This window comes from Nicotiana sylvestris, chromosome 10, assembly GCF_000393655.2.
Source record: "Nicotiana sylvestris chromosome 10, ASM39365v2, whole genome shotgun sequence".
NCBI classification, from domain to species: domain Eukaryota; kingdom Viridiplantae; phylum Streptophyta; class Magnoliopsida; order Solanales; family Solanaceae; genus Nicotiana; species Nicotiana sylvestris.
In genome coordinates this window covers 113,760,239-113,782,799 of record NC_091066.1, presented here as the reverse complement: position 1 = coordinate 113,782,799, position 22,561 = coordinate 113,760,239, and the positions used below count along the sequence as shown (strand labels likewise).

Here is a 22,561-nt window from a genome sequence, read left to right as displayed (position 1 = left end):
AGATCTCTTTATCTTATTATTTTCAGGTACCTAAGCCTCTCCCATGAGGTCTTATAAAGTGTTATGTCAGGGTGCTCTTATAAAGCACTTGCCTCCTTATTGTGACCATCTTGAACATTTGCTCCTCTCCTTCTTCAAGGAGTTTTATCTTTGGAACCAATTAGTCTATTACGCTTCATGCGTGTCATAAACTCTGCCCATCATGAACTTTATTCTATTTGGAGCATTAACAGCTGAAATATGACATTTAGCTTTGGGTCAGCAAATGCTCCTGACAATATTTTGGAAATGAATTATCACTTGAACTTCAAGTTCACATCAGTTCACATTTTCTTGCATGAGGATCTAGATGTATTCATAATAATTCATTCCACGTATCACTGTTTCAGCTGCCCATTTTCTCCCCCTAATATTAGGATCACCAACACATTTCTCAACCTTTTTTGGGAAGCCATCTTTGTGCATTGTGGTGTCACAATTAAATCATATAGCACATCTATATTTCAAGATGAAAATTATTTAGTTCCTGACCCTGAACCAATTGTGACGGGGAGAGTTTATCATAACTTGGCTAGATGCGTACAAGTGCTACTCTATATTAAATAATACATCTCATACCAATTTTTTTTTTTAATTTTGTTTTCATAACCAATGGTTTAGCTATAATTGGAAGCATACAATCTCTGCTAAACCAACTTGGATTTAAACCAGCATTATCAAGATAAATTTATATTCTGAACTCTGCTCTAATAATTTGAGCAATCAATCTTGCAAAATCCAAACTGTAAGTTGATAACAAACGCACATGTGACCATACAATAGATGCATTTATTAAAATCATAAGTAAACGGTCCACATGACAGGTGACTGGGCCCATATATATATCACCTTCTATTCATTCCAGAAATCAAGGGATTCAATCCCAATCTTCACTGGTATATCATGAGAATAACAGCACAAGATAATTTTTTAAGAACCTTCTATTTCTTCAATATATGTCAATATGAATTCTCAATCAATTTTTCGCATCATAATTGAACCGGGGTGGCCGACTGATCATGCCAACTGATACTTATTTCAGTAAACATCTAATTTACTATAACATGTGATTCTATCATCATGCTTATACATGTGTAGTACAAATAGAAGAAAAGTCGGGTAACCTTTCATAATTACTCGGTATGATTATAGTAATATGAAGATGTTCAATCTTCTTTTCATTTATAGTCGCAAATGCCAACCACTTTAGCTATTATATTTGAAACTCAAAAAGTTTCTTTTGAGACTTACTACAATATCAATATCATGAATAATTTCATTTATCCGAGTAGTAACAAATTAGCTCTTCCGGAGATCTTAATTAATTTTGTACTGCAATACTTTTTTTCATCATCCATATGGTGAATGTCTCCTTCACGGAGAAAATCATATCATAATAATTGTCATGGTCAAAATAATCATAAGCAAAATCATTTCTTCCTTTAGTTTGCCTTTAACAACTTTTTATAAAGCATGACAATATATTTTTGCGTACCAAATGTACACAACCAATGACATATTCATATAACCAAATGTTCATTCTTTTTTATTTCACTCAAACCTCCCGTAGAGGTGAGTTGTGGTGTGTATCCAATCATGCATCGTACGTCTTTATTCATTACTTTTATCACATATGATTATATTCACATTCAGGAATGAATCTGCATTCTCAATGCTTATCACAAGTCACATTCTCTTAAAAGAATGGAGTATAATTATCGCAACGTGCTTTATAAATTTTCCATACCAATCTGATGGTAAATATTTCCTTCACCTTTTGAAGGATTACTACGAGAACCCTTATTGTTATACTTTTTACAATTACCATAATGATGACTATTATATTTTGATCTTTGGCACACCCACGCTCATTTGTCAACTACTTTTCTTCATTTAGACTTATTATGCACCGCTATCACTGTTACACCCCATATTTTTGTACGTGAGAGTATTCGTAAGTCAGTTGATGTAAGCTCAGAAATGAGATAAACTTTGAAAGTACATAAAGTAAGTTAATTATGTTACAATGGAGGTTATAAATATTTAAGATCCTGAATACCAAGTACCAAGAGGGTTTGAAGGCTTCGAGCTAGATGAATTGAAGAAAATAAGTTTCGTCGAAAGTCGACAAGTTGAATATTGTAACATGTACTTTTGGGGCGAGAATAGGGTGTTTAATATTATAAGGAGATTATGTTATGAGTTATTTTAGTCGTATGATAGATGTGTGTTATGATTTGAAGTCAAGTGAGTTGTGGAACAAAAGTTGGAAAAAGTCATCACAAGTTACATTCATAAATGTGTTGAAACTTAGGTCAAATGTAACTGCGATTTTCTCCCAATATACTTAGAGTTATGGGGTGTTCCACCCATAACATTGAACATCTATGAGTCTATTTTATAATTCATTAAACCTTTTATAAATACGACATCAGAGTAGAGAGATATATGCATTTTTGCGAGACTGCACATGCTATTAGGTGACAAGTAGGTGTGTCACTTACTTGGTTAAATGAGAGCCCAAAAAGAGGCAATTTCGGGTCAGCCAAAGAGCCCATTTAAGGGATTATCTCCTGAAATATAAACTTCATTATATATCACAAATAACCAGACCTAAACCCCTGCAAACTTCCTCCTAAAAATTACCCACAAACCCTAATTGATTTTCTCTCCCTTTCGAGTTCTAATTGGGGGTAAAACCTAGAGTTTGAAGAACCAAGATAGGAGCTGAGTTATCCAACAAATAAGGTATATTTACTGCTGTCTTTCATCAATTTTTCTACTGTAAATTCATGGTAAGTCGTTCTACAATTGTAAGAACTCACGGGACGGTGATCGGAAGCCGTGAGTTCGAGTTATTCACTTGTAGCGAATTGTTTCGTGGACTGTTTTGTGTTGCTGTTGGGCTGCGTGTTTTACTACTGTTTTTTGGAGTTTTGGAGTAGGAAGGGTGTGGATAAACACCATATATATGCAGGGTGGAGGGCTGGTCATTCATTATAACATTTTCAGGCTGTTTGACACTACTACGGTGGTCGTTTTGTTTACGAAGATATTGGGGTGTGTTGGGCTGTTTTGTAGTATTTTGTGGTGTATATAAGGTTGGAAAATAATGTATATATGTTGATATTGTTGTGTTCTTATGTCGGTGTTATCTTGAATTTGAAGGAAGTAAGGATTATACGGGACATGCTGCCCGTTTTTATACAAAATAAACTTGTCGTTCATGTGTTTGATAACAAGACATAAATAGGAGTTCATACTCCCGAATTTATATACACTATCCTAGTCTCATAAATTACCGTATTCTCCCCTATCGGGACTTCCTATTTAGTTTAGTTTTGTCTTCTGTAAACCAAAAAAGTAGGGAGTCTATATATATACAGTATTCCAGTATTTTTACCACCATCGAGCTATAATCGATGGGAAGACCCCTATTGGGCAACCTCTTATCAGATGGTAAGTTATATACCGAGCCTACTATGGTCGAGCACCTATGAGCGAGCCCAGAATGACCGAGATACAAAGCCTAGTATGGTCGAGCGCCTATGAGCGAGCCTACTATGGCAGAGTAGTTATATATATATATATATATACCGAGCCTTATAGGGCCGGCCATCTATTTTACTTACTATATTGGGAGAGTTGAGCCAGTATCAACAGGTAAGCATATCTTCAGATTATCTTTGACTCCTAGTTACTTTAAGTTATTATATTATCATTTCAGTTTCAGCTTTCAGTTATCCTGTTGCCTTACATACTCAGTACATTATTTCGTACTAACGTCCCTTTTGTCGGGGATGCTGCATTTCATGCCTGCAGGTCCTCATTGACAGTTGGACAGACCCTCCCAGCAAACAGATTCAAACATCAGCTTGGTTGGTAAGCTCTACTTCCTCGGAGTTGCCAGGTCTAGACCTTGGAGTCCATTTTATATATACATATTTGATTGGTAGGTCGAGGCCCTGTCCCGACCATGGTACAGTTCAGTTATCTCTAGAGGCTTGTAGACGAGTCCTGTATAGTTTGTATATCAGTAGATATTCATGGCGGCCTCGTCAGCCTCCACAGTTATATATATATATATATATATATATGAGCTTTTGGGTATGTTTACCCCACAAATGAGAGATGCGTTATTTTCAGACGATTCAGAATATGGCCTCATTGGCCTAAGTTGAGGGTTACCCCTCCAGAGTCCACACTTACAGAGTGGTACGCTTGGGCCGAGTACGGCACCGGGTGTCGGCCACGCCTATTCATGTTTGGGGCGTGACAAACTTGGTATTATAGCAGTTTTGTCCTAGGAAGTCTACAAGCCGTGTCTAGTAGAGCCTTGTTTATAGATGTGTTGTGCACTACATTATATAAACAGGAAACTACAAGGCATTTAGGAGTCGGTTACCCTTCTTTCAAATCCAAATTGTGATATAGAGCTGAGTTATAAGAGTTCAAGCCAAGACTTATGTTTGCTAAAAATATAAAGATTCTTTCAACTAGAAAAAATTACAGCTAACCAGAGGGCTAATATAGCAACAAGTAAGGGCACTAATAGAAGAGAGTTTTTGATGACGTGTCCTTGTTTGAGGCCCCATCATATCGTGCATACCAAATGTGGAAATTTCAAGCTTAAGACCTAAGATGGGAATATGAAATATACCCTGTGAATAGCAAGCCATGGGAGTATCATACGATAAAAGTTTAAGTTTCAACATGTAATTGAAGCAAGGTGAAGGAGGGTACGAGGTACCCAGTTAGTGGAGATTATCAAGATTTACAATTCAGGCAGAGAAATACATGTACTCTGAGTTTACTTTCAAACGTAATAAAGGTACGTACAATTGGTCACACCCATCTCAGTTATGCCCTATGAGAGCTATAATATATAGTTTAAAAGGAGGATAGAATATCAGGATCCAACTTGGGTTAGAGTAACCCAAAATAGTAGATTAAGCCAGGGGAGCTAAAAGTGAAACAATATTTTGTTGAGGTTTTCAGAATAATGTGATAGACAGAAATATTAGTAGGAGAATAAGAAGAGAGTAAATGAAGCATTATGAGTAAGGTATGATAAATGAGTGATAACGGTAAATCAGAATATGACAAGATGACATAGTCTATAGTCAAATGAAGGAAAAGACAAGAGGTTATAAGCCTTGAGACAATAAAAGAGCATATGCCACAAAGTTGTATCCTTATTTTGAGAAATGAGTCGGTGACTCCAACATGATTACTAGAAGGCTAAGTTAGACCCTCTAAGTAATAGAAATTATTATGGGCTAGTAAACAAGACATAATTGAACTTGAGTTAGGAACCGAAGGATTTGATAATAGTCGACATCGTGATAATTTCAGAGATTGAATTCCGGCAATAATGGAATGGACAACAAAAGAATAACTTTTAAAGGACATTTAGGAAGACGCTTCCCTAAAGCGAGCACTGTGAGCAAAGTTAAACTTAAGGGAATAAGTGTGCCAGTTACACTAGGTGTAACCCTTGTGCGTAAGGAATTCAGTTATCCTTGGTATAGAAGGATTACTGCAAGGCGAGTAGGAGTCAATGAAGATATGAAAAGATGCCAAAGATGAAGAGGTAACTATGGAATAGTAAAGGAAGAATGCGGTAAAAAGGCGAAAGGGATGAGATTGCATTTATTAGATCCTACAGATATGTTATGACTCCAGAACATTATGCAAGAATGATGCGGGGGAGATGCAGTAAGGGTTCCCTCCTAGGATGTTATTGATAAATAAGTACGAATGTACACTTGATATTAACGAGTTAGTGCAAGTGGTAAGTTAAGACAAAGGACATAACTTGAGAGAGAGTATACAAAATATAGATATGAGCATGGATTGGCAAGTACTTGTAGTTGATTCAGGAAGAGCCTAATTATGGCTAGACAAGAGGTCTCAGATAAATCAACAGATCATGCAAGATAAACGTAGTGAAACCCAGCACAAGAAATTTAGTCTCACAGATATGACATCGTAATCCTTAAGGAATATTCAGATACGAGTTGAGGTAGTTAAAGATACCATATAAGTATTATAGAAATAAAAAAGTGTGTCACTAGGGAGATAGTCAAAATTTTAGTTCAGAAGTAACCCTACGAGCATAAGGGCACAGAGGTAAGTAAGTAAGGATAATTATAGGCGAGTAAGTACATCAAAAATTCCATCAGGTATACAATGTAATAAGCTCGCAGCTTTACAAGAGTCAGAGGGTCTTACCTAAGCACTGCAACGAAAAACTAGCTGAGGAAATAAAGAAGAAGGCTTCAACATAAGCATAGTGACCTAAAGAAGAAATGATCTTGTAACAACAGTCTAACTACAATATTGTATGCACGTCATAAGAAAGTGGCACCTATCGTGACTAAGGAACGAGAAGTAAAAATCCAAAGTAATATTCGAGATCATATGAGCTGAACAAAGTTCCAATATATGTGGGCACTAAGATAAGCCAAGTATTTATGCAACAAGTGGCAGAACAACCAATAAAAGTAATTGCTTACTTTTAACAAAAGCTGAGAAGGCACGAAAGAAATTGTTCGATCTATGACTCGAAGGTAGTTACATTATGAATATGCTTAAAATTTTAGAGTGTTATCCATGCAACATATATGTTGTCAATGATACAGCCATAGGATACTCCAGTATAAGTTAAAAGAAAGAATTGAGTCCACGTTATAGACAAAATCTTGAATTGCTAGAAGGTTGTATCGTGGATATTCCATAGCGTCCACGAGGGGCTAAAGTAATAACTAATACCATGAGCCACAGAACAGAAGATAAAGTAAGCCTATTTAAAGGCTGAGATAGAAGAGGAAACTAAAGATTTACATCAGCTAAGTAAATTAGGAGTCTGATTATTAGACCACGATGCGTATAGAAATTGTGATTCAGAACATTGTAGAATCACTCCAAATATCAGAGGTACAAAAGAGATAGTACATTAGCTATATTCTATAATGGCTTTATGATAAAGCCAGGTAGGAGTGTTCCAGCCAGATAAGAAGTCAATACGAAGCTCCCACCAGATCATGTATGCACTAGAGGTGCAAGTATTATAGTAGAACTTCAAATTGTGGATGTGAATTCCACCTATGTGGAAGGGAGGTTATGAAAGAGACAAAATATATGATGCAAGATTTAAAGATAAGTAAGGTACATGTGAAGAAGGTACGAGATGCCCAACTACATAAGGTTACGAATAATCTAGATATCAGATAGAGGGTTGGAAGCATCGTAATTCTATATCAAGAAATGATAGTGATGCCGTTAGTGGTATATTTTCCAGCATGTGGTTTCCAGATAAAGAGAGGACTAGTTAAGAGAGTAAAGAAGAGTTAGAGACGATATGATGTCTCTCTTGAGGTTCTAGAATAACATAAGAAAATCTATGGTGCTAGCAAGTTAAAGGAAGGTTGTGAGTAGTATAAATAGATATATGTAGGTCGTAAGCTAAATTATGGTATAGTGACAAGGTTTTAGCTAGACAGGAGTAAGGATAAGAAAATGTGAGTGAGAAGGTGACGAGAATAGGTAAGTCCTCGGGATTAAACCCATCACAACAAGGGAGCTGATGGTTTCCATAAAGTCATAAAAAGCTCAGTATAGCATGAATGAACTCAGATGAGTTTAAGACTAGGAGAATTTAGAAAAGATGGAATGCTACCCTAATGGTAGAATAAGGGTGTAATTGTGATAGATAAGAGGATGATGTTTAGACCTTTGATTGGGTAATGATTCAAAGAAAAGGGATTTCATGAATTGTACAGGATTAAAATACCCTCATAAGTTGAATCACGTTAGGATGCTATGAAATACGGTTAATGAAGTATTGTATCGTCCCTAGGTGGATCAGGCAAATAACTTCAGATGTTCCTCGATGCAACATGAGCCCTAATGACATGTATTACAAAAGAGGTTTCAAGTGATCAATGATAGATTATAGATCAACGTTAAGGTGAATCAACAATAGATGGGTACAAGTTCCAAAGTACGAGATGAGATTTGTTTGTTATTCTTATGATGAATAGTAATGAGAAAGCCCTAAAGGTCTTAGATTTATTATATAGGATAAGCAGCTAGAGAGTAACCTAGAGCTGGGTAGCAAGCCTCGGTAATAATAAACCGAAGTAACTGTTATGGTATAGTATAACCTACCTAGATGTAGTAAAGCCATAAGGATAGATATACAAGGCTATGAAACAAGATATAACAATAGTCGTACGTTTGACAAAGTACCAAGTGAAGGACTTCAGTACACCTATAGATGCCTAGAGGGACAACCTGCCATAGTTCTGTATATATTCACAAAGTGAGGCCTAGAGATTGGCTAAAAGCCAAAGGAAGTAGGAGAGAAGAGTCGCATAGTCACATATACATGCTGCATGATAGAAGGTCACAATAGCTACAAGATTTGAAGAATTCTGACAACAAGTCATGGTGTGAGAAAGAGACCTAAAGGGGGGAATGCCCTAACCTTCGAATTTATACACAAAATAGTTGCCTAGATGGCAAGGATAATATTAAAATATTTGTAAGAGATACGGGGTATGAGACTAATAGGCGCATCAATCAACATTCGAGGATGAATGTTCCAAAGGGGGGAATGATGTTACACCCCATGTTTTTGTATACGAGAGTATTCGTAAGTCAGTTGATGTAAGCTCAGAAATAAGGTTAACTTTGAAAGTACATAAAGTAAGTTAATCATAAAACAATGGAGGTTACAAATATTTAAGATCATGAATACCAAGTACCAAGAGGGTTTGAAGGCTTCGAAGCTAAATGAATTGAAGAAAATAAGTTTCGTCGAAAGTCGACATGTTGGGAATGTTGTAACATGTACTTTTGGGGAGAGAATAGGGTGTTTAAAATTATAAGGAGATGATCTTATGAGTTATATTAGTCGTATGATAGACGTGTATTATGATTTGAAGTCAAGCGAATTGTAGAACAAAAGTTGAAAAAGGTCATCACAAGTTACATTCATAAATGTGTTGAAACTTAGGTCAAATGTAACTGCGATTTTCTCCCAATATACTTAGATTTATGGGGTGTTCCACTTATCTAATTTAACAATGAGTCTATTTTCTAACGCATTAAACCTTTTATCAATACGACATCGAAGTAGAGAGATATATGTATTTTAGCGAGACTGCGCAGCTGCTAGGTGACAAGTAGGTGTGTCACCTACTTGGTTAAATGAGAGCCCAAAAAGAGGCAATTTCAGGTCATCCAAAGAGACTATTTAAGGGGTTATCTCCTGCAATATAAACCTCATTATATATCACAAATAACCAGACCTAAGCCACTGCAAACTTGCTCCCAAAAATTACCCACAAACCCTAATTGATTTTCTCTCCCTTTCAATTTCTAATTGTGGGTAAAACCTAGAGTTTGAAGAACCAAGATAGAAGCTGAGTTATCTAACAAATAAGGTATGTTTACTGCTCTTTTTCATCTATTTTTCTGATGTAAATTCATGGTTAGTCGTTCTATAGTTGTAAGAACTCACGGGACGGTGATCGGAAGCCGTGAGTTCGAGTTATTAACTTGTAGCGAACTGTTTTGTGGACTATTTTGTGTTGCTATTGGGCTGCGTGTTTTACTACTGTTTTCTAGAGTTTTGGAGGAGGAAGGGTGTGGATAAATACCACATATATGTAGGGTGGAGGGTTGGTCATTCGTTATAAGATTTTCGGGTTATTTGACACTACTACGGTGGTCGCTTTGTGTATGAAGAAATTGGGGTGTGTTGGGCTATTTTGTAGTATTTTGTGGTTTATATAAGATTGGAAAATAATGTATATATATTGATATTGTTGTGTTCTTGTGTCGTTGGTGTTATATTGAATTTGGAGGAAGTAAAGATTATAGGCGATATGCTGCCCATTTTTATACAAAATAAACTTATCGTTCGTTGTGCGATAGTTGTACCTTTCGTAACTTAAGGATAGTATTATTGTCATTGTTGTAGATTAAGGTGCGAAGAGGTGAGTTCAAATTTGTGATTTGAAAGATTGTGATACGGTATGTTAACGCTAAACCTTTCTTTTATTTGGCATGATTCAGTAACTACATGTGTTTGACAACAAGACATAAAGAGAAGTTCATACTCCCGAATTTATATACACTATCCTAGTCTCATAACTTACAACATTCTCCCTTATCAGGACTTCATATTCAATTTAGTTTTGTCTTCTGTTATCTAAGAGAGCAGAGAGTTTATATATATACAGTATTACAGTATTTTTACCACCATCGAGCTATAATCGATGGGCAGGTCCCTATTCGGCAACCTCTGATTAAATGGTGAGTTATATACCGAGCCTACTGTGGTCGAGCACCTATGAACAAGCCTAGAATGGCCAAGATACAGAGCCTAGTATGGCCGAGCACCTATGAGCGAGCCTACTACGGCAAAACAGTTATATATATATATATATATATATATATATATATATATATATATATATACCGAGCCTTATAGGGCCGACCATCTATTTTAATTACTATATTGAGAGAGTTGAGCCAGTATCAGCAGGTATTTTTGACTACCAGTTACTTTCGGTTATTATATTATCATTTCAGTTTCAGCTTTCAATTATCCTGTTGCCTTACATACTCAGTACATTATTTTGTATTGACGTCCCTTTTGCTGGAGACGCTTCATTTCATGCCTGCAGGTCCTCGTTGACAGTTGGACAGACCCTCCCAGCAGACAAAGTCAAACATCAGCTTGGTTGGTAAGCTCCACTTCCTCGGAGTTGCTAGGTCTATACCTTGGGGTCTATTTTATATATACAGATTTCATGGGTAGGTCGAGGCCCTATCCCGACCATGGTACAGTTCAGTTATCTCTAGAGGCTTGTAGACGAGTCCTGCATAGTTTGTATATCAGTAGATATTCGTGGCGGCCTCGTCAGCCTCCACAATTATATATATATATATATATATATATATATATATATATATTTGGGTATGTTTGCCTCATAGATGAGAGAGACGTTATTTTCAGATGATTCAGAATATGGCCTCATCGGCCTATGTTCAGGGTTACCCCTCCATATTCCACAGTTATAGAGTGGTACACTTGGGCCGAGTACGGCACCGGGTGCCCGCCACGCCTCTTCAAGTTTGGGGCGTGACAATCACATTCATTTCAAGAATGAAGTAAATCAAGTGGGACAAGCTTCATACTTTTTCATGAAAAATATATTATTTTTTAGTCATTATTATATCATCAATATGATGCATTGGAACTCAAAATCAATGCCTTACCCATATGAAGTCATGTTTGGCCATAATGAGTTGGGACTCGAACCCAACACTTATAATCATAGAGCATCAGGACTCAAAATTCGAAGTCTTACCTTCATGGTGCGTTGGGACTTGAACCCACGGTCTTACGCATAACCAATGGCATAATAGGCTAAGAGTGCTAAGGCTCACCCTTGAACATTTAAAATAACAACTAACAGTTAGGTGAAACTCTCTAGATATAAATTTATACCTCTGAATCCCATTCAAAGTCAAATTTGAGACTAGAAAGAATTACTTCCCAAAAAAATTATATTCAATAATGGTCACTTATATAAAGAGTACGTGTAGTAAACTTAAAAATTAATTAAGTTTTATTCCATTAGAGGGAATAACGCCTCATAGGCTTTATAAAACAAAATTACTTTGGATATACAAAGGCTATTACGAAAGAATAATTAATTAGCCTTTTGATTCTCAAATTTTGACTTACATGCAAAATCTTTCGTCCCAGTAATGTCTAACTTATGTAGTGGTTAGATTACACTACTTTAGAATCTAAAAAGAGTACGAATGAATTGATTTTGTATTTGTGAATCAAAATAGTTTAGTTGAAAATTGGTTGAAACTTATTTCCAACATAAATAAATCCTAGCAGAAGCATACCTGATTATACCTTTTTTTCTTGGTTCCACCAGTCATTTTTTTTTCTCGATTCTCGTAATGAGATGAATTTAAAACGTGGGATGAAAAAGAACCACATGCTGATAACGTGTTAAGAAAATAAGCTCAAAGTAATAATATAAAATAATATAATAGACAAAAGATGTAGAGAGGAAGATGGAACTTTCTTATTTCTTGTATGTGTTCCAAGTATGTACAATGTGGTGCCAAAACCCTCTATTTATAGGATTACATAGAGGTATACAAAAGAATGCCATAAACATAACATTAAAATTTGAGATCTTGGAGGAAGATCATGGGGATGTTATGGAAGCATGGGAGTTACAACCATAAGTATTGGAGTAGTGGGAGTTATAGAGATAATGGAAAAGAGTAGTGGGAGTAACTTCTTTAGGAGTTATAGACATCCAGTAATATAATTATAATATTTCACAACAAATTCCTAATTTTGAAGTAATAACCTATTTATGAGAGTTTGAGAGAAAATTAAAAATATTACGGTTTGCTACTGACTATCTTTTCAGAATAATGTGAACTTTTCTCAAATAACTTAAGATGCTAATCCTATTTTGACATAAAATAGCTAAATTTGTACCCAACTTACTCTTTTCTGTTTGTATATGGTTAAAATCGAGGAGTATGATTTTGGAGTCTAAAATTGGGGTATAGGCTCGAGTCCGAGAGACTCGAGGCATGGAGCAGATTCGTCTAACGGACATCCACTTTGAGGAAGCTGATCAAAGGCCTGACACGGCCTGTGTCAAGGACAGTATAATCTCGAAATCAATCAAGAAATAACGGGAATTTCTCAAGGACACGTGGATCTAGGCATTAATTATAGGATAAGGATTGTACAAAATAGTACAGGTCCGTACTAGACCGTTATACACCTGTACCAATAGGATTCTTTATCTTTATGAGCAAGGTACTATATTGGGGTTTTCCCCTCCTATATAAAGGGGACCCCAATCATTTTGTAAGCATCAACTCATTCATTGCAATAGAACATTCTTATTCTTCTTAACATGCTCTCTAACTATTCTTCAGTTTTATTGCCTTTACTTCATTGTTCATACTTTATTACTTTTTGGGTCTTAACTGACCTCGAGATCCTTGGATAAATGAACTAGAGGCCCATACTGTTTCAGCAACATCGATTTGGTTCATGATTTCTTCTCACTTAAGCTCAATATTACTCGTTTAATCATTAGTATTGGAATATATCACGTATCTTTAAAGCCACAAATTATCTTTAATTATTTCTCACATTTTTTGAGGTAAAAAGTTTGGCGCCCACTGTGGGGCTAAAAATAATAGTGATTATTTTAGTACTAGTTTTCTGATAACACACGTTATTCTTTACACTTTTTCTTGTCAAAGATTCTTTGATTTTAGGTTAAAATATGTCTAGCACACAAAATGCACCTATTTATGACGGTGAAGGAGATGGAGAAAACAGCGGAATAGGGCTCAATGTACCACCTGTAAACCCTGAGGGAGTGCCGAACATGGAGCCAGTTGATATCAGCTCCCACAACGCTCTAAACCCGGAAGCAGGCGCAAACCCCGTAAGGAATGGACGCAGGGAAGCCCAGGCTGGAGGTCAGGAAACACGAGGACTGGAAGAAGGAAGAGTCAGTCTCCAGGTGATACTCGAGATGATGCAAGCTCAACAAGTCGCATCACTCAACTTCAAAGTCAGAACAGGACTCCTAACATCGCCGAATCGATAAACACACAACACGAACCTGTGCTCAAAAGGCTCGATGAAAGCGGCACGGGGACTGACCCCATAATCATGAAAATGCTCGAGGAACTGACTAAAAGAATTGAGTCAGGAGAAAAGAGGATAGAAGACAACGATAAAAAGGTGGAAACTTACGACTCCTGGGTAGACCAAATACCGGGAGCACCTCCAGTTTTGAAGGGACTAGATGCCAAAAAATTCACATAGAAACCTTTCCCCTCGAGTGCGGCTTCGATGCCCATTCCCAAGAAGTTTCGCATACACGATATACCAAAGTACAATGGGACAACGGACCCTAATGAGCATATTATGTCGTACACTTGTGGAATCAAAGGAAATGACTTGAACGACGCCGAAATCAAATCGATATTGTTAAAGAAGTTCGGGGAAACATTATCAAAAGAAGCTATGGTCTAGTATCACAACTTATCTCTAACTCTATTAATTTATTTGCTATGTTGTCGGATTCCTTCATAAAAGCACACGCTGGGGCCATAAAGGTGGCCACAAGATAATTAGACGTATTCAAGATAAGGTAGAGGGACGACGAAATGCTAAGGGAGTTCGTGTCCTAGTTTCAGATGGAAAGGATGGAATTAACCCCGATCTCCGATGACTGGGTGGTTCAGGGCTTCATACAAGGTTTGAATGAAAGGAATTCGATAGCATCTCGATAGCTAAAATAGAACTAGATCGAGTATCTAGCTGTGACATGGTCGGATGTGCACAATTGGTATTAGTCGAAAATTAGTGTCGAGGATGACCAGTTGGGAGCCCCCTGGGGCTTAGTTCACCCGAACAAATTCGCAGTCAACCCCCAAGGGACACAGACCAGGGATCAATATTCAACAAGGAAAGATATCAACCGTACGTCGAAGACATAAGGAACTTTTCAAGGCACAATGCACCCCGGAATGATCGTAGAATAGATCGAGGCCATAGCTCCTGGGGATTCGTGGGCAAAATCGGGTCCGACAGGCGCCCGGGCCAGTGGAGGCCCCCAAGTTATCTGAATACAACTTAAGTGTCGGCGCCTCAAATATCGTCTCAACCATTGGCAAAATTAAAGATACTAGATGGCCTAAGCCCATACAGACAGATCCTTCTCAGAGAAACCCCAACTTAATGTGTAAGTACCATGGAACTCACGGGCATAGGACCGAGGATTGCAGATAGCTCAGAGAGGAGGTAGCTCGACTATTCAACAAGGGGCACCTTCATGCGTTTCTCAGTGACCGGGCCAAAAACCATTTCTGAGAAAGAGATGCAAATAGGAAAAATGAGCCTGAAAAACCCCAGCATGTTATTCACATGATCATCGGAGGAACCGACGTCCCACAGGGACCTACATTCAAACGCACTAAATTGTCCATCACAAAGGAAAAACGGACTCAAAGTTATGTGCCCGAGGATGCCCTGTCATTTTGCAATAAGGAAGCAGAAGACATATCCCATCCTCACAACGACGCCATGGTAATTTCGATCCTTTTTAATAAAATTCAGGTTAAATGTGTTTTAGTGGATCCAGGTAGCTCGGCGAACATAATCAGATCGAGGGTCGTGAAACAACTCAGTTTGCAAGATCAGATTGTACCTGCACTCGGGTGATGAATGGCTTCAATATGGCAAGTGAAACGACGAAGGGAGAAATTATCTTGCCTATAAACGTAGCCGGGACCATACAATACACCAGATTCCATCTCATCTAAGGTGACATGAGGTATAACGCACTCATCGGGAGGCTGTGGATACACAATATGAGGGCAGTGCCTTTGACTCTCCATCAGATGATGAAGTTCCTGACAAAGGAAGGAGTGAAAACAGTCCACAGAGAACAGCATGCTGCAAAAGAGATGTTCGCAATCGAGGAAGTGGTGCCGATACCGGAACCCTTGACTTCAAAGACATCGGCCTCCAAAGGTAAGTAGGTGGCAAAGTAGTAGTCACAATTCCAAAAAGGAATTCTCCAGATCCTCGAACCATCATTGTTCCTGGAAAGCCCGATGATACCAAGCCAACCGCTGAAAGGAAACGTACACTTGAGAACGGGAAGTAGTCCCCGCTCTCAGGAAAAAACTCATTTAGTTTCTTGATTAACGATATAGATCACATCGCTTCGATATGACAGGGATTCCGCTCGATGGATAAATAGGTAAAATAATTAAATCTTATATTGATGATATGACTAGTTAAGTCCCAGTGCACAGAGGACCACTCTAATTCATTTGTAGGAAACAATCAACGTTTGGGGGCAATACGACATAAAACTCATTCTAGAAAGGTGTTCCCTCAGAGCTGGGGTGACTGAGCTTCGTGGCGTCAAAACAAGGCACCGAAGTCATTCCTGATCAGGTCAAGGTCCACGGAGATATCATGGTCAATAACAACAAGACCTCAGAGTCGCTGGTAAAGGAACTTACAAGCCCGACACAGTGAAGTCTCTCAAAGGCTCGTGCTCTTGAGAACGCCCCTTCCTATGTGAAGGCTGTAGGTTTTTTTTAAGAAGATCAAAACCGTCAGGTAATGCTCATTAATATAAGGTAACTAAAAGTACAAGACAAAAAAACAAAGAAAAGGGCATGACATACTATTATTGTGCAAGATAATTATTATTGCAATTGACTAGCAGAAAACTAATGTGATGATATTCTAGTCTTCTTTGAAGATGAAGAAACTAAATCAATGGCACATCCCAAAGGCCAAGCTGCTCCAACAAGATAATTTTTGTATTTCACATCATGCATCACTGTAATATCTTTGTACGGATTTAATCGGAATCCATCGACAAGCAAAGTATACTCATATACCAAGTCAATGCATAAGTATGGGATATTTCTTTCTTGAGTGTTTGGAAATACTGATTTAACATCTGCTGCTTTTGTCTTGCAAGCAACTTTAGCTGCATTTAGGTACTGAATTGGCTTTGCTATTGCTGATGGAAATTTGCTATCCACAATGCCAACCTGAGCACCAATATCATAGAAAAATGATGAAGCATGCACAGTCTTGGTTCCAGCACCACCTCCACCATTCCAAACTCCATTGAATGTGCAGTTCTTGTAATTACATGGTGCTCTAATTTTAAGTGCCTTCCTAGTTAATGCTCTGCATTTCTTCAAGCTAGTACCACTTGGTGGAGCTTTTGCTTTGTAGTCCACTCCTCCATATGAGTAGTACCCATCATATCCTTCCAAAGCGCAAGGATTACTATGGTTTCTTGAAGCCTTGAAAATCTCAGCACGACCAGCTAGTTGTCCATAGTTCAAATAACTGTGAACATAGAGGTCATAATATTTTGACATAAGATGTTTTTCTTGAACATAGGGTTCTCCATCCTCATTTTGAGGAGCATTTGCAAATTGTTCTTTTGATATGGCATATGCAATTTGGACTGATCCACCTCCAAGGTCAATTGTTGCTGTGATACTTTTATAGTTTTTACCCAAATTTTCCAATAGATAATTTATTGCCACCCACATATAAGAGCCCTCTTAAGTTCCATCAAGAATACTGACCCATTGATCTTTTGTATGGAAGGTGCTTTCATTCTTGACTAAGTCTCTCACCGCTTGTAAAATCTTTTCAGTGGCATCCCCTTTTAACATCCTCAAACCTGCTGTTGCCCCAAGTTCGAGGGGAGTTTCAGATTGTAGCTCTTTAGGAACAACACCTTCAGCTCCCTCTAGAAGGGCTCTAGAGAGTTGGTTGTAGCCTTAGGATCATCTGCATATGAACTTAGACCTGGATTTGTCGCCATAAAAAACTCAATATCGTTGCCAATGGGAAGAAGTTCCAAATTCTCATTAAAACGAAAGACATGAACTCTGCTGCCTGTACTTCCAGCATCAAATATAACTGCATAACTCTCTGATTCATGGCTCAAAATATGTCGCCTCAAGGGTTTATGGGCATTTACACTGGAGAAAAAACTAAGGGGCAAGACCAAAAATATTGCAAAAAATGTAAAAACAAAATGACTATATTTGTTCAGCATTTTTCCCTTTGCCCCTTTGATGATCTTCTTTCTATGCTTGTGGGAAGAAGATAGGCTGTAGGTTATAGAGCATACGTTACACTCTTTTTCCCTTAGCTCAGATTTTGTCTCAAATGGGTTTTACCATCAAGGTTTTTAACGATGCAACACCTATATGCTACTCGAAGAAGGGCCAACAAGTATTCAAGGATTCTTTTCAATTAACCTCGAATACTGGGGGGCATCACCCTCGGAGGTCACATGTTTGGGAAAAATATTTCACGCCTAAATGTGCCTTGATAGGAAAACTTTGTAATGGGCTAAACGGTCAAACGAGCCGTGTCCATATAGAATAGTCGAGCCCCTGCAACTAAACATGTACGCATGTATCAACTATTTGAAGAAACATTCAGGTTATATCAAAAATACTTTGTGTCTCATACAAGCTCTATACTTACAAGGGAAATGGCTTAAAACCCAAAATATAGAAGCACCTTGAATACTCGGGGATTGCCATCGAAATTCGAATTAACAAGACCTCATAGAGGCACCCCTTCGAAACAAAGGCCAAAGCCAATATTCTTGGGGTTTTAACTTCTTGAACAAATTCGGGAAGTTATCGGCGAACAAGTCCAAGTGACATACCCAAAGGCTACGACCATACAAAAGATTATGGTCATATAAAGGCTACGGCCAAATAATACGGCTCGGAGACGTCCGACTTCCGCTATAAATTAAAAGGCCTTCAAACACTTTGTAAAAACCGGTTAAATCAGGCTACCCTCGGCAAAAGCAAAATACAAAGGGCTTCGATAAATTCAGCCCTCAAAAATTCCCAGGGTTTCGATAACATCGGCCTTTGGAAACACCTCAAGAGGTGTTCGATTATGTTTACACAAACAAATCATTAATAAAGTTCCGATATGTTGAACTTTCGAAAAACCTATGGGGTGCAAAAAACACATGCTCAGGCATAATCCAATTTTCACCAAGTCTTTTAAGACGAAATGAGGGAAAAATTATATAGCCTTTCTAAGAGGCCAAATCGGTCGAACTTAAAGAGTCTAAGGGCCGATAAATAAGAGCCTAAGGGACGATATATATAAGAGCCTAAGGGCCGATATATAAGAGCCTAAGGGCCAACCTCGAAACGCTAAAGGGCCTAAAACTTATAGTTCGAAGACTTCGCTTTCTTTTCGATTCGGACTCGAGGTTCACAAAGTCCCAAGCCAACAACGAGTTGATTTAAACTAGGCTAAAAAATTATTATAAAGATCTAAGGGTTTGTAATACCCTGAACCAACCCTCGAACCGGTCATTCAAATGAAGTTTTCCATAAATAAAGGCGATGTCGAATACAAGCCATGTTAAAACCAGCACTAGCCAAAAATAAGATAAAAGTCCTCCTCACATTTCCAAAAGATGATATTTACACAAGGAAGGCTTACAAGGAAACAAAATAAAGTAACCTAAAAACTACTTCGGGGCCACGCCCTTGGTAGTTGCATCTTCAGGAGTCGCATCTTGGCGAGCCCCATCCTTGTAGGCTTCATCCCCGTCTCCTTCACCTTCGGAGGCACTGGCTGAATCATCCTATCGGTAAGTAGAGCGGTCACCTCTTCTTCCAAGGCTTTCTCTGCTTCAATATCGGTCGAAAGGTCGAAGCCGCGGACATGTATTTCCTCGAGGGTCATCCTCCAGGACTGTCGTCTAGCATCGTCGAGAGCATTTGCTAATTTGACTTCCATCGTAGAAGAGATATCCCTTTCCCGAGAATTAGCTACCTCGGTATCGGCTCGATATGAAGCCATAATTTCCGCAATATCGTATTTGGCCTTGGCCAGCTCAGAAGCAGATCTGATTTTAAGCTCCTCGATTTCAAGGCCTCGAGCTAGGCTCTCCTCCTTCGCACGAAGCTGGCGTTCAAATGAAGCTAACTGCTCTTTTAAAGTTTCCTTCTCAGAAACGATATCATCCATACCTCGCCTTAACCCCAGGGTGTCAGCTTCTTTTATCTTAAGCTCCTCCCAAAGATGTGCCTCCACATCGACTTTCTGGCTGAACTGCAAATTTAAGGATGTCATCTACTAAAACAAAATGAGTGCCTAACAAACTCTCGGAAACTATCTTGCCTTCTCAACAAACTCGGCTCGATCTTACCATACCCGCATCAACTCAGCTTGAAGATGGTGAATCTCCAACTCTTTTTTAGCATATAAGGTTTTGATGGCGTCCCTCTCCTCCGAAGTCTTCTTAAGCTCGGCCTCGCAGCAAGCAAGCTCATCTCGAAACTTGGAGAACGCCATTTTATTGAGCACCGCGACCTTCATAAAGAGAGGGGAAAGGGACATTCAAAGCAACTAAAACAATGACATAGGCATAAAAAACAGAAAACTTACTTGTTTAAAAATAAAGAAAGCATCTGGGTCAGGGCCGTCGTCAAGCCCTGCGAGGCATTCTTGAAATATGTCGTGCTCTTCATGGTTTACTTGCACTCCAGAAGATTTCATATTCACAACCTCCTAGATTTGCGCTTCGGAGAACTCGGGGCCAAGGAGAGAATCGTCCACGTTGATCACCCGGAGTGATCCACTCGGGGCATTTTATTTCATTTGGAGAGACTCGGGGTTAGGACGTTCAGCCTCTCTCCCCCTCGAAATTATCCTCTAAACAATGCGCCTTCTTTCTGGACAATGGTTCGGGGACTTTGTTCGAACTCCTTTCGGAGATCTCTTCAGCTCTAGAGTTGGCCTCATCGCTCGCTACCGGCTTGATAGGCTTCGACGCATCGACATTATTTCTTTTACGGTTTACCAACAAGTAGTCATCATCTTCTTCTTCCTCCTATTCTCGAAGACGTTAGGCCATTTCCGGAGATAAGGCCGATGCATTAGCCTTAGGCTTTTGAGCCAAACTTTTCTTCGGCTTCGGAGGATTTCCAGATGCCTCTCTTCTCCTTTTTCTTTCTTTAGGAGGCTTCGGAACCTCCGCTTCATCAGCCGGGGCCGACCTCAACTCAACGATGTCTCTTAGACCTATATGAAACTGAGGTAAGTATCCTATAATGAAAGTGTTGGAAAACTAACGAAGAACTCACCATGGTTTTTCGCCTCCTATCGACCCTTGTCCAAGTCTCGCCAGCAACGCTCCGAGTAAGGGGAGGTGGAGGCTAGCTTTCGGACCTAGCCCTCGAGGTTTGATACCCCACCGAGAAACCAAGCAGCGGCTACATCAACATAAAGAGTTTAGGACAAAGGAAAATATAAAGTCAAGAAATGAAAAGGTAGCAGGGTATACTCACGCTTCATGTTCCACTCCTCGGGGAACGACATCGAATCAGCATGAATAAGATCGGAGGTCTTGACTCGGACAAACCAGCTCATCCTGCACATTTTTTGTCCTCATTGATACTAACGAACAGAGATTTTAAGGATCGGCGTTGCAATTTTATCAAGCCCCCACGATAAAGTCGGGGACTGTACATTCTGATCACATGATCGAGGGTGAAGGACATCCCCTCGATTTGGTTCGAAAAGAATCTGATTAAGTAAACAATTTGCTAGAAGGAGGGGTAGATATGGCCGAGCATCACTCGGTATCTTTAGCAAAAATTGAGGATAACTAGGTCTATCGGACCCTGAGTTGGGATTGCAGGGCCCATCATAAACGGGTAAGTATATACGCTTAAGTATCCCGCCTTAAAAGTAGTAATATCCTCCTCAGAGAAAGGAATCACTATATTCTTATTATCCCAGACAAACATATCGAGACATGGGCTCACATCAGCCTGGTGTTGAGACAGGTCTCTCAATTTTAAAATCATCTGTTATTTCATATGGCGGGGGAATACACTCCTCAATACTAGGAGGCACTACCGGTTTATCTTTGGTCGATCGAGAAGATGATGAAGCTTTTTCCTTTTGAGGAACATATTTAGAAGTTTTATCCATCTCTAAAGCGAAAAATCCGAGAAGATGGAAAATGTTATTAGAAAAGAGAAGGGAGAGTTCAAGGAAATTAAAAAAGGATAAATAAAACTTTGGAAGCACTAAGGGAATAAAGTTTGTAAGGTTATGGGGTTTGTCGATTTATAAGGATCGTTTAAACGTGCTAAGGAAGCCAAAAGGCCAACCGTCAGCTGCCTACAATTAATAGTTTTGGGAATCGTACAAAAAGCAACCCTTCGGTCACTTCAACCGCTTATGTCATGATGTTGGCATCAGGACCTAGGCATTGGGAATTAGTTTGTCGGAAATCATTAAGGGCCGTCTACAAGTTGAGTTTGAGGGGAAACTCACTCGATTATTGAGCCCGAGGGTTACCCGAGTTCGAGCAAATTCTCATTCAGGGTTTATCTATAAAGCCTAAGGGCTATCTTTATTTCGAGTTTGAGCAAATATTCACTCGATTACTAAGCCCAAGGGCCACCCGAGTTAGAGCAAATTCTCATTCGGGGTTTATTTATAAAGCCAAAGGACTATCTTTATTTCGAGTTCAAGCAAATACTCGTTCGATTATTAAGCCCAAAGGCTACCCGGGCTCGAGAGAATTCTCACTCAAGGACTGTCTGTGCAACCTAAGGGCTATCTTTATTTCGAGTCCGAGCAAATTTTCACTCAATTACTAAGCCCAAGGGCTACCCGAGTTCAAGAAAATTCTTACTCGGGCACTATCTATAAAGTCTAAGGGCTATCTCTATTTTGAAGTTCGAGCAAGCACTCACCCAATTACTAAGCCCAAAGGCTACCCAAGTTCGAGAAAATTCTCACTTGGGATCTATCAACGAAGCTTGAAAAGGCTAGCTTTATTTCAAAAATCGAAACCCTGCTCTCACTCTACTCGGA

General features: G+C 38.8%; 1 protein-coding gene and 1 pseudogene across 1 annotated transcript; both read right to left on the bottom strand.

The window, feature by feature from the left end:
• Positions 1 to 16,304: 16,304 nt before the first annotated feature.
• Positions 16,305 to 17,749, bottom strand: LOC104217539 (apyrase-like; annotated as a pseudogene).
• A 1,437-nt stretch (positions 17,750 to 19,186) lies between these two features.
• On the bottom strand, positions 19,187 to 20,227 carry LOC138879826 (uncharacterized). The gene is made up of 3 exons (XM_070159464.1): positions 20,117 to 20,227; positions 19,883 to 20,041; positions 19,187 to 19,780 (listed from the first exon to the last, which is right to left on the bottom strand). The coding sequence occupies exons 1-3, from the start codon at positions 20,225 to 20,227 to the stop codon at positions 19,187 to 19,189; spliced, it is 864 nt and encodes a 287-aa protein (XP_070015565.1).
• Positions 20,228 to 22,561: the final 2,334 nt, after the last annotated feature.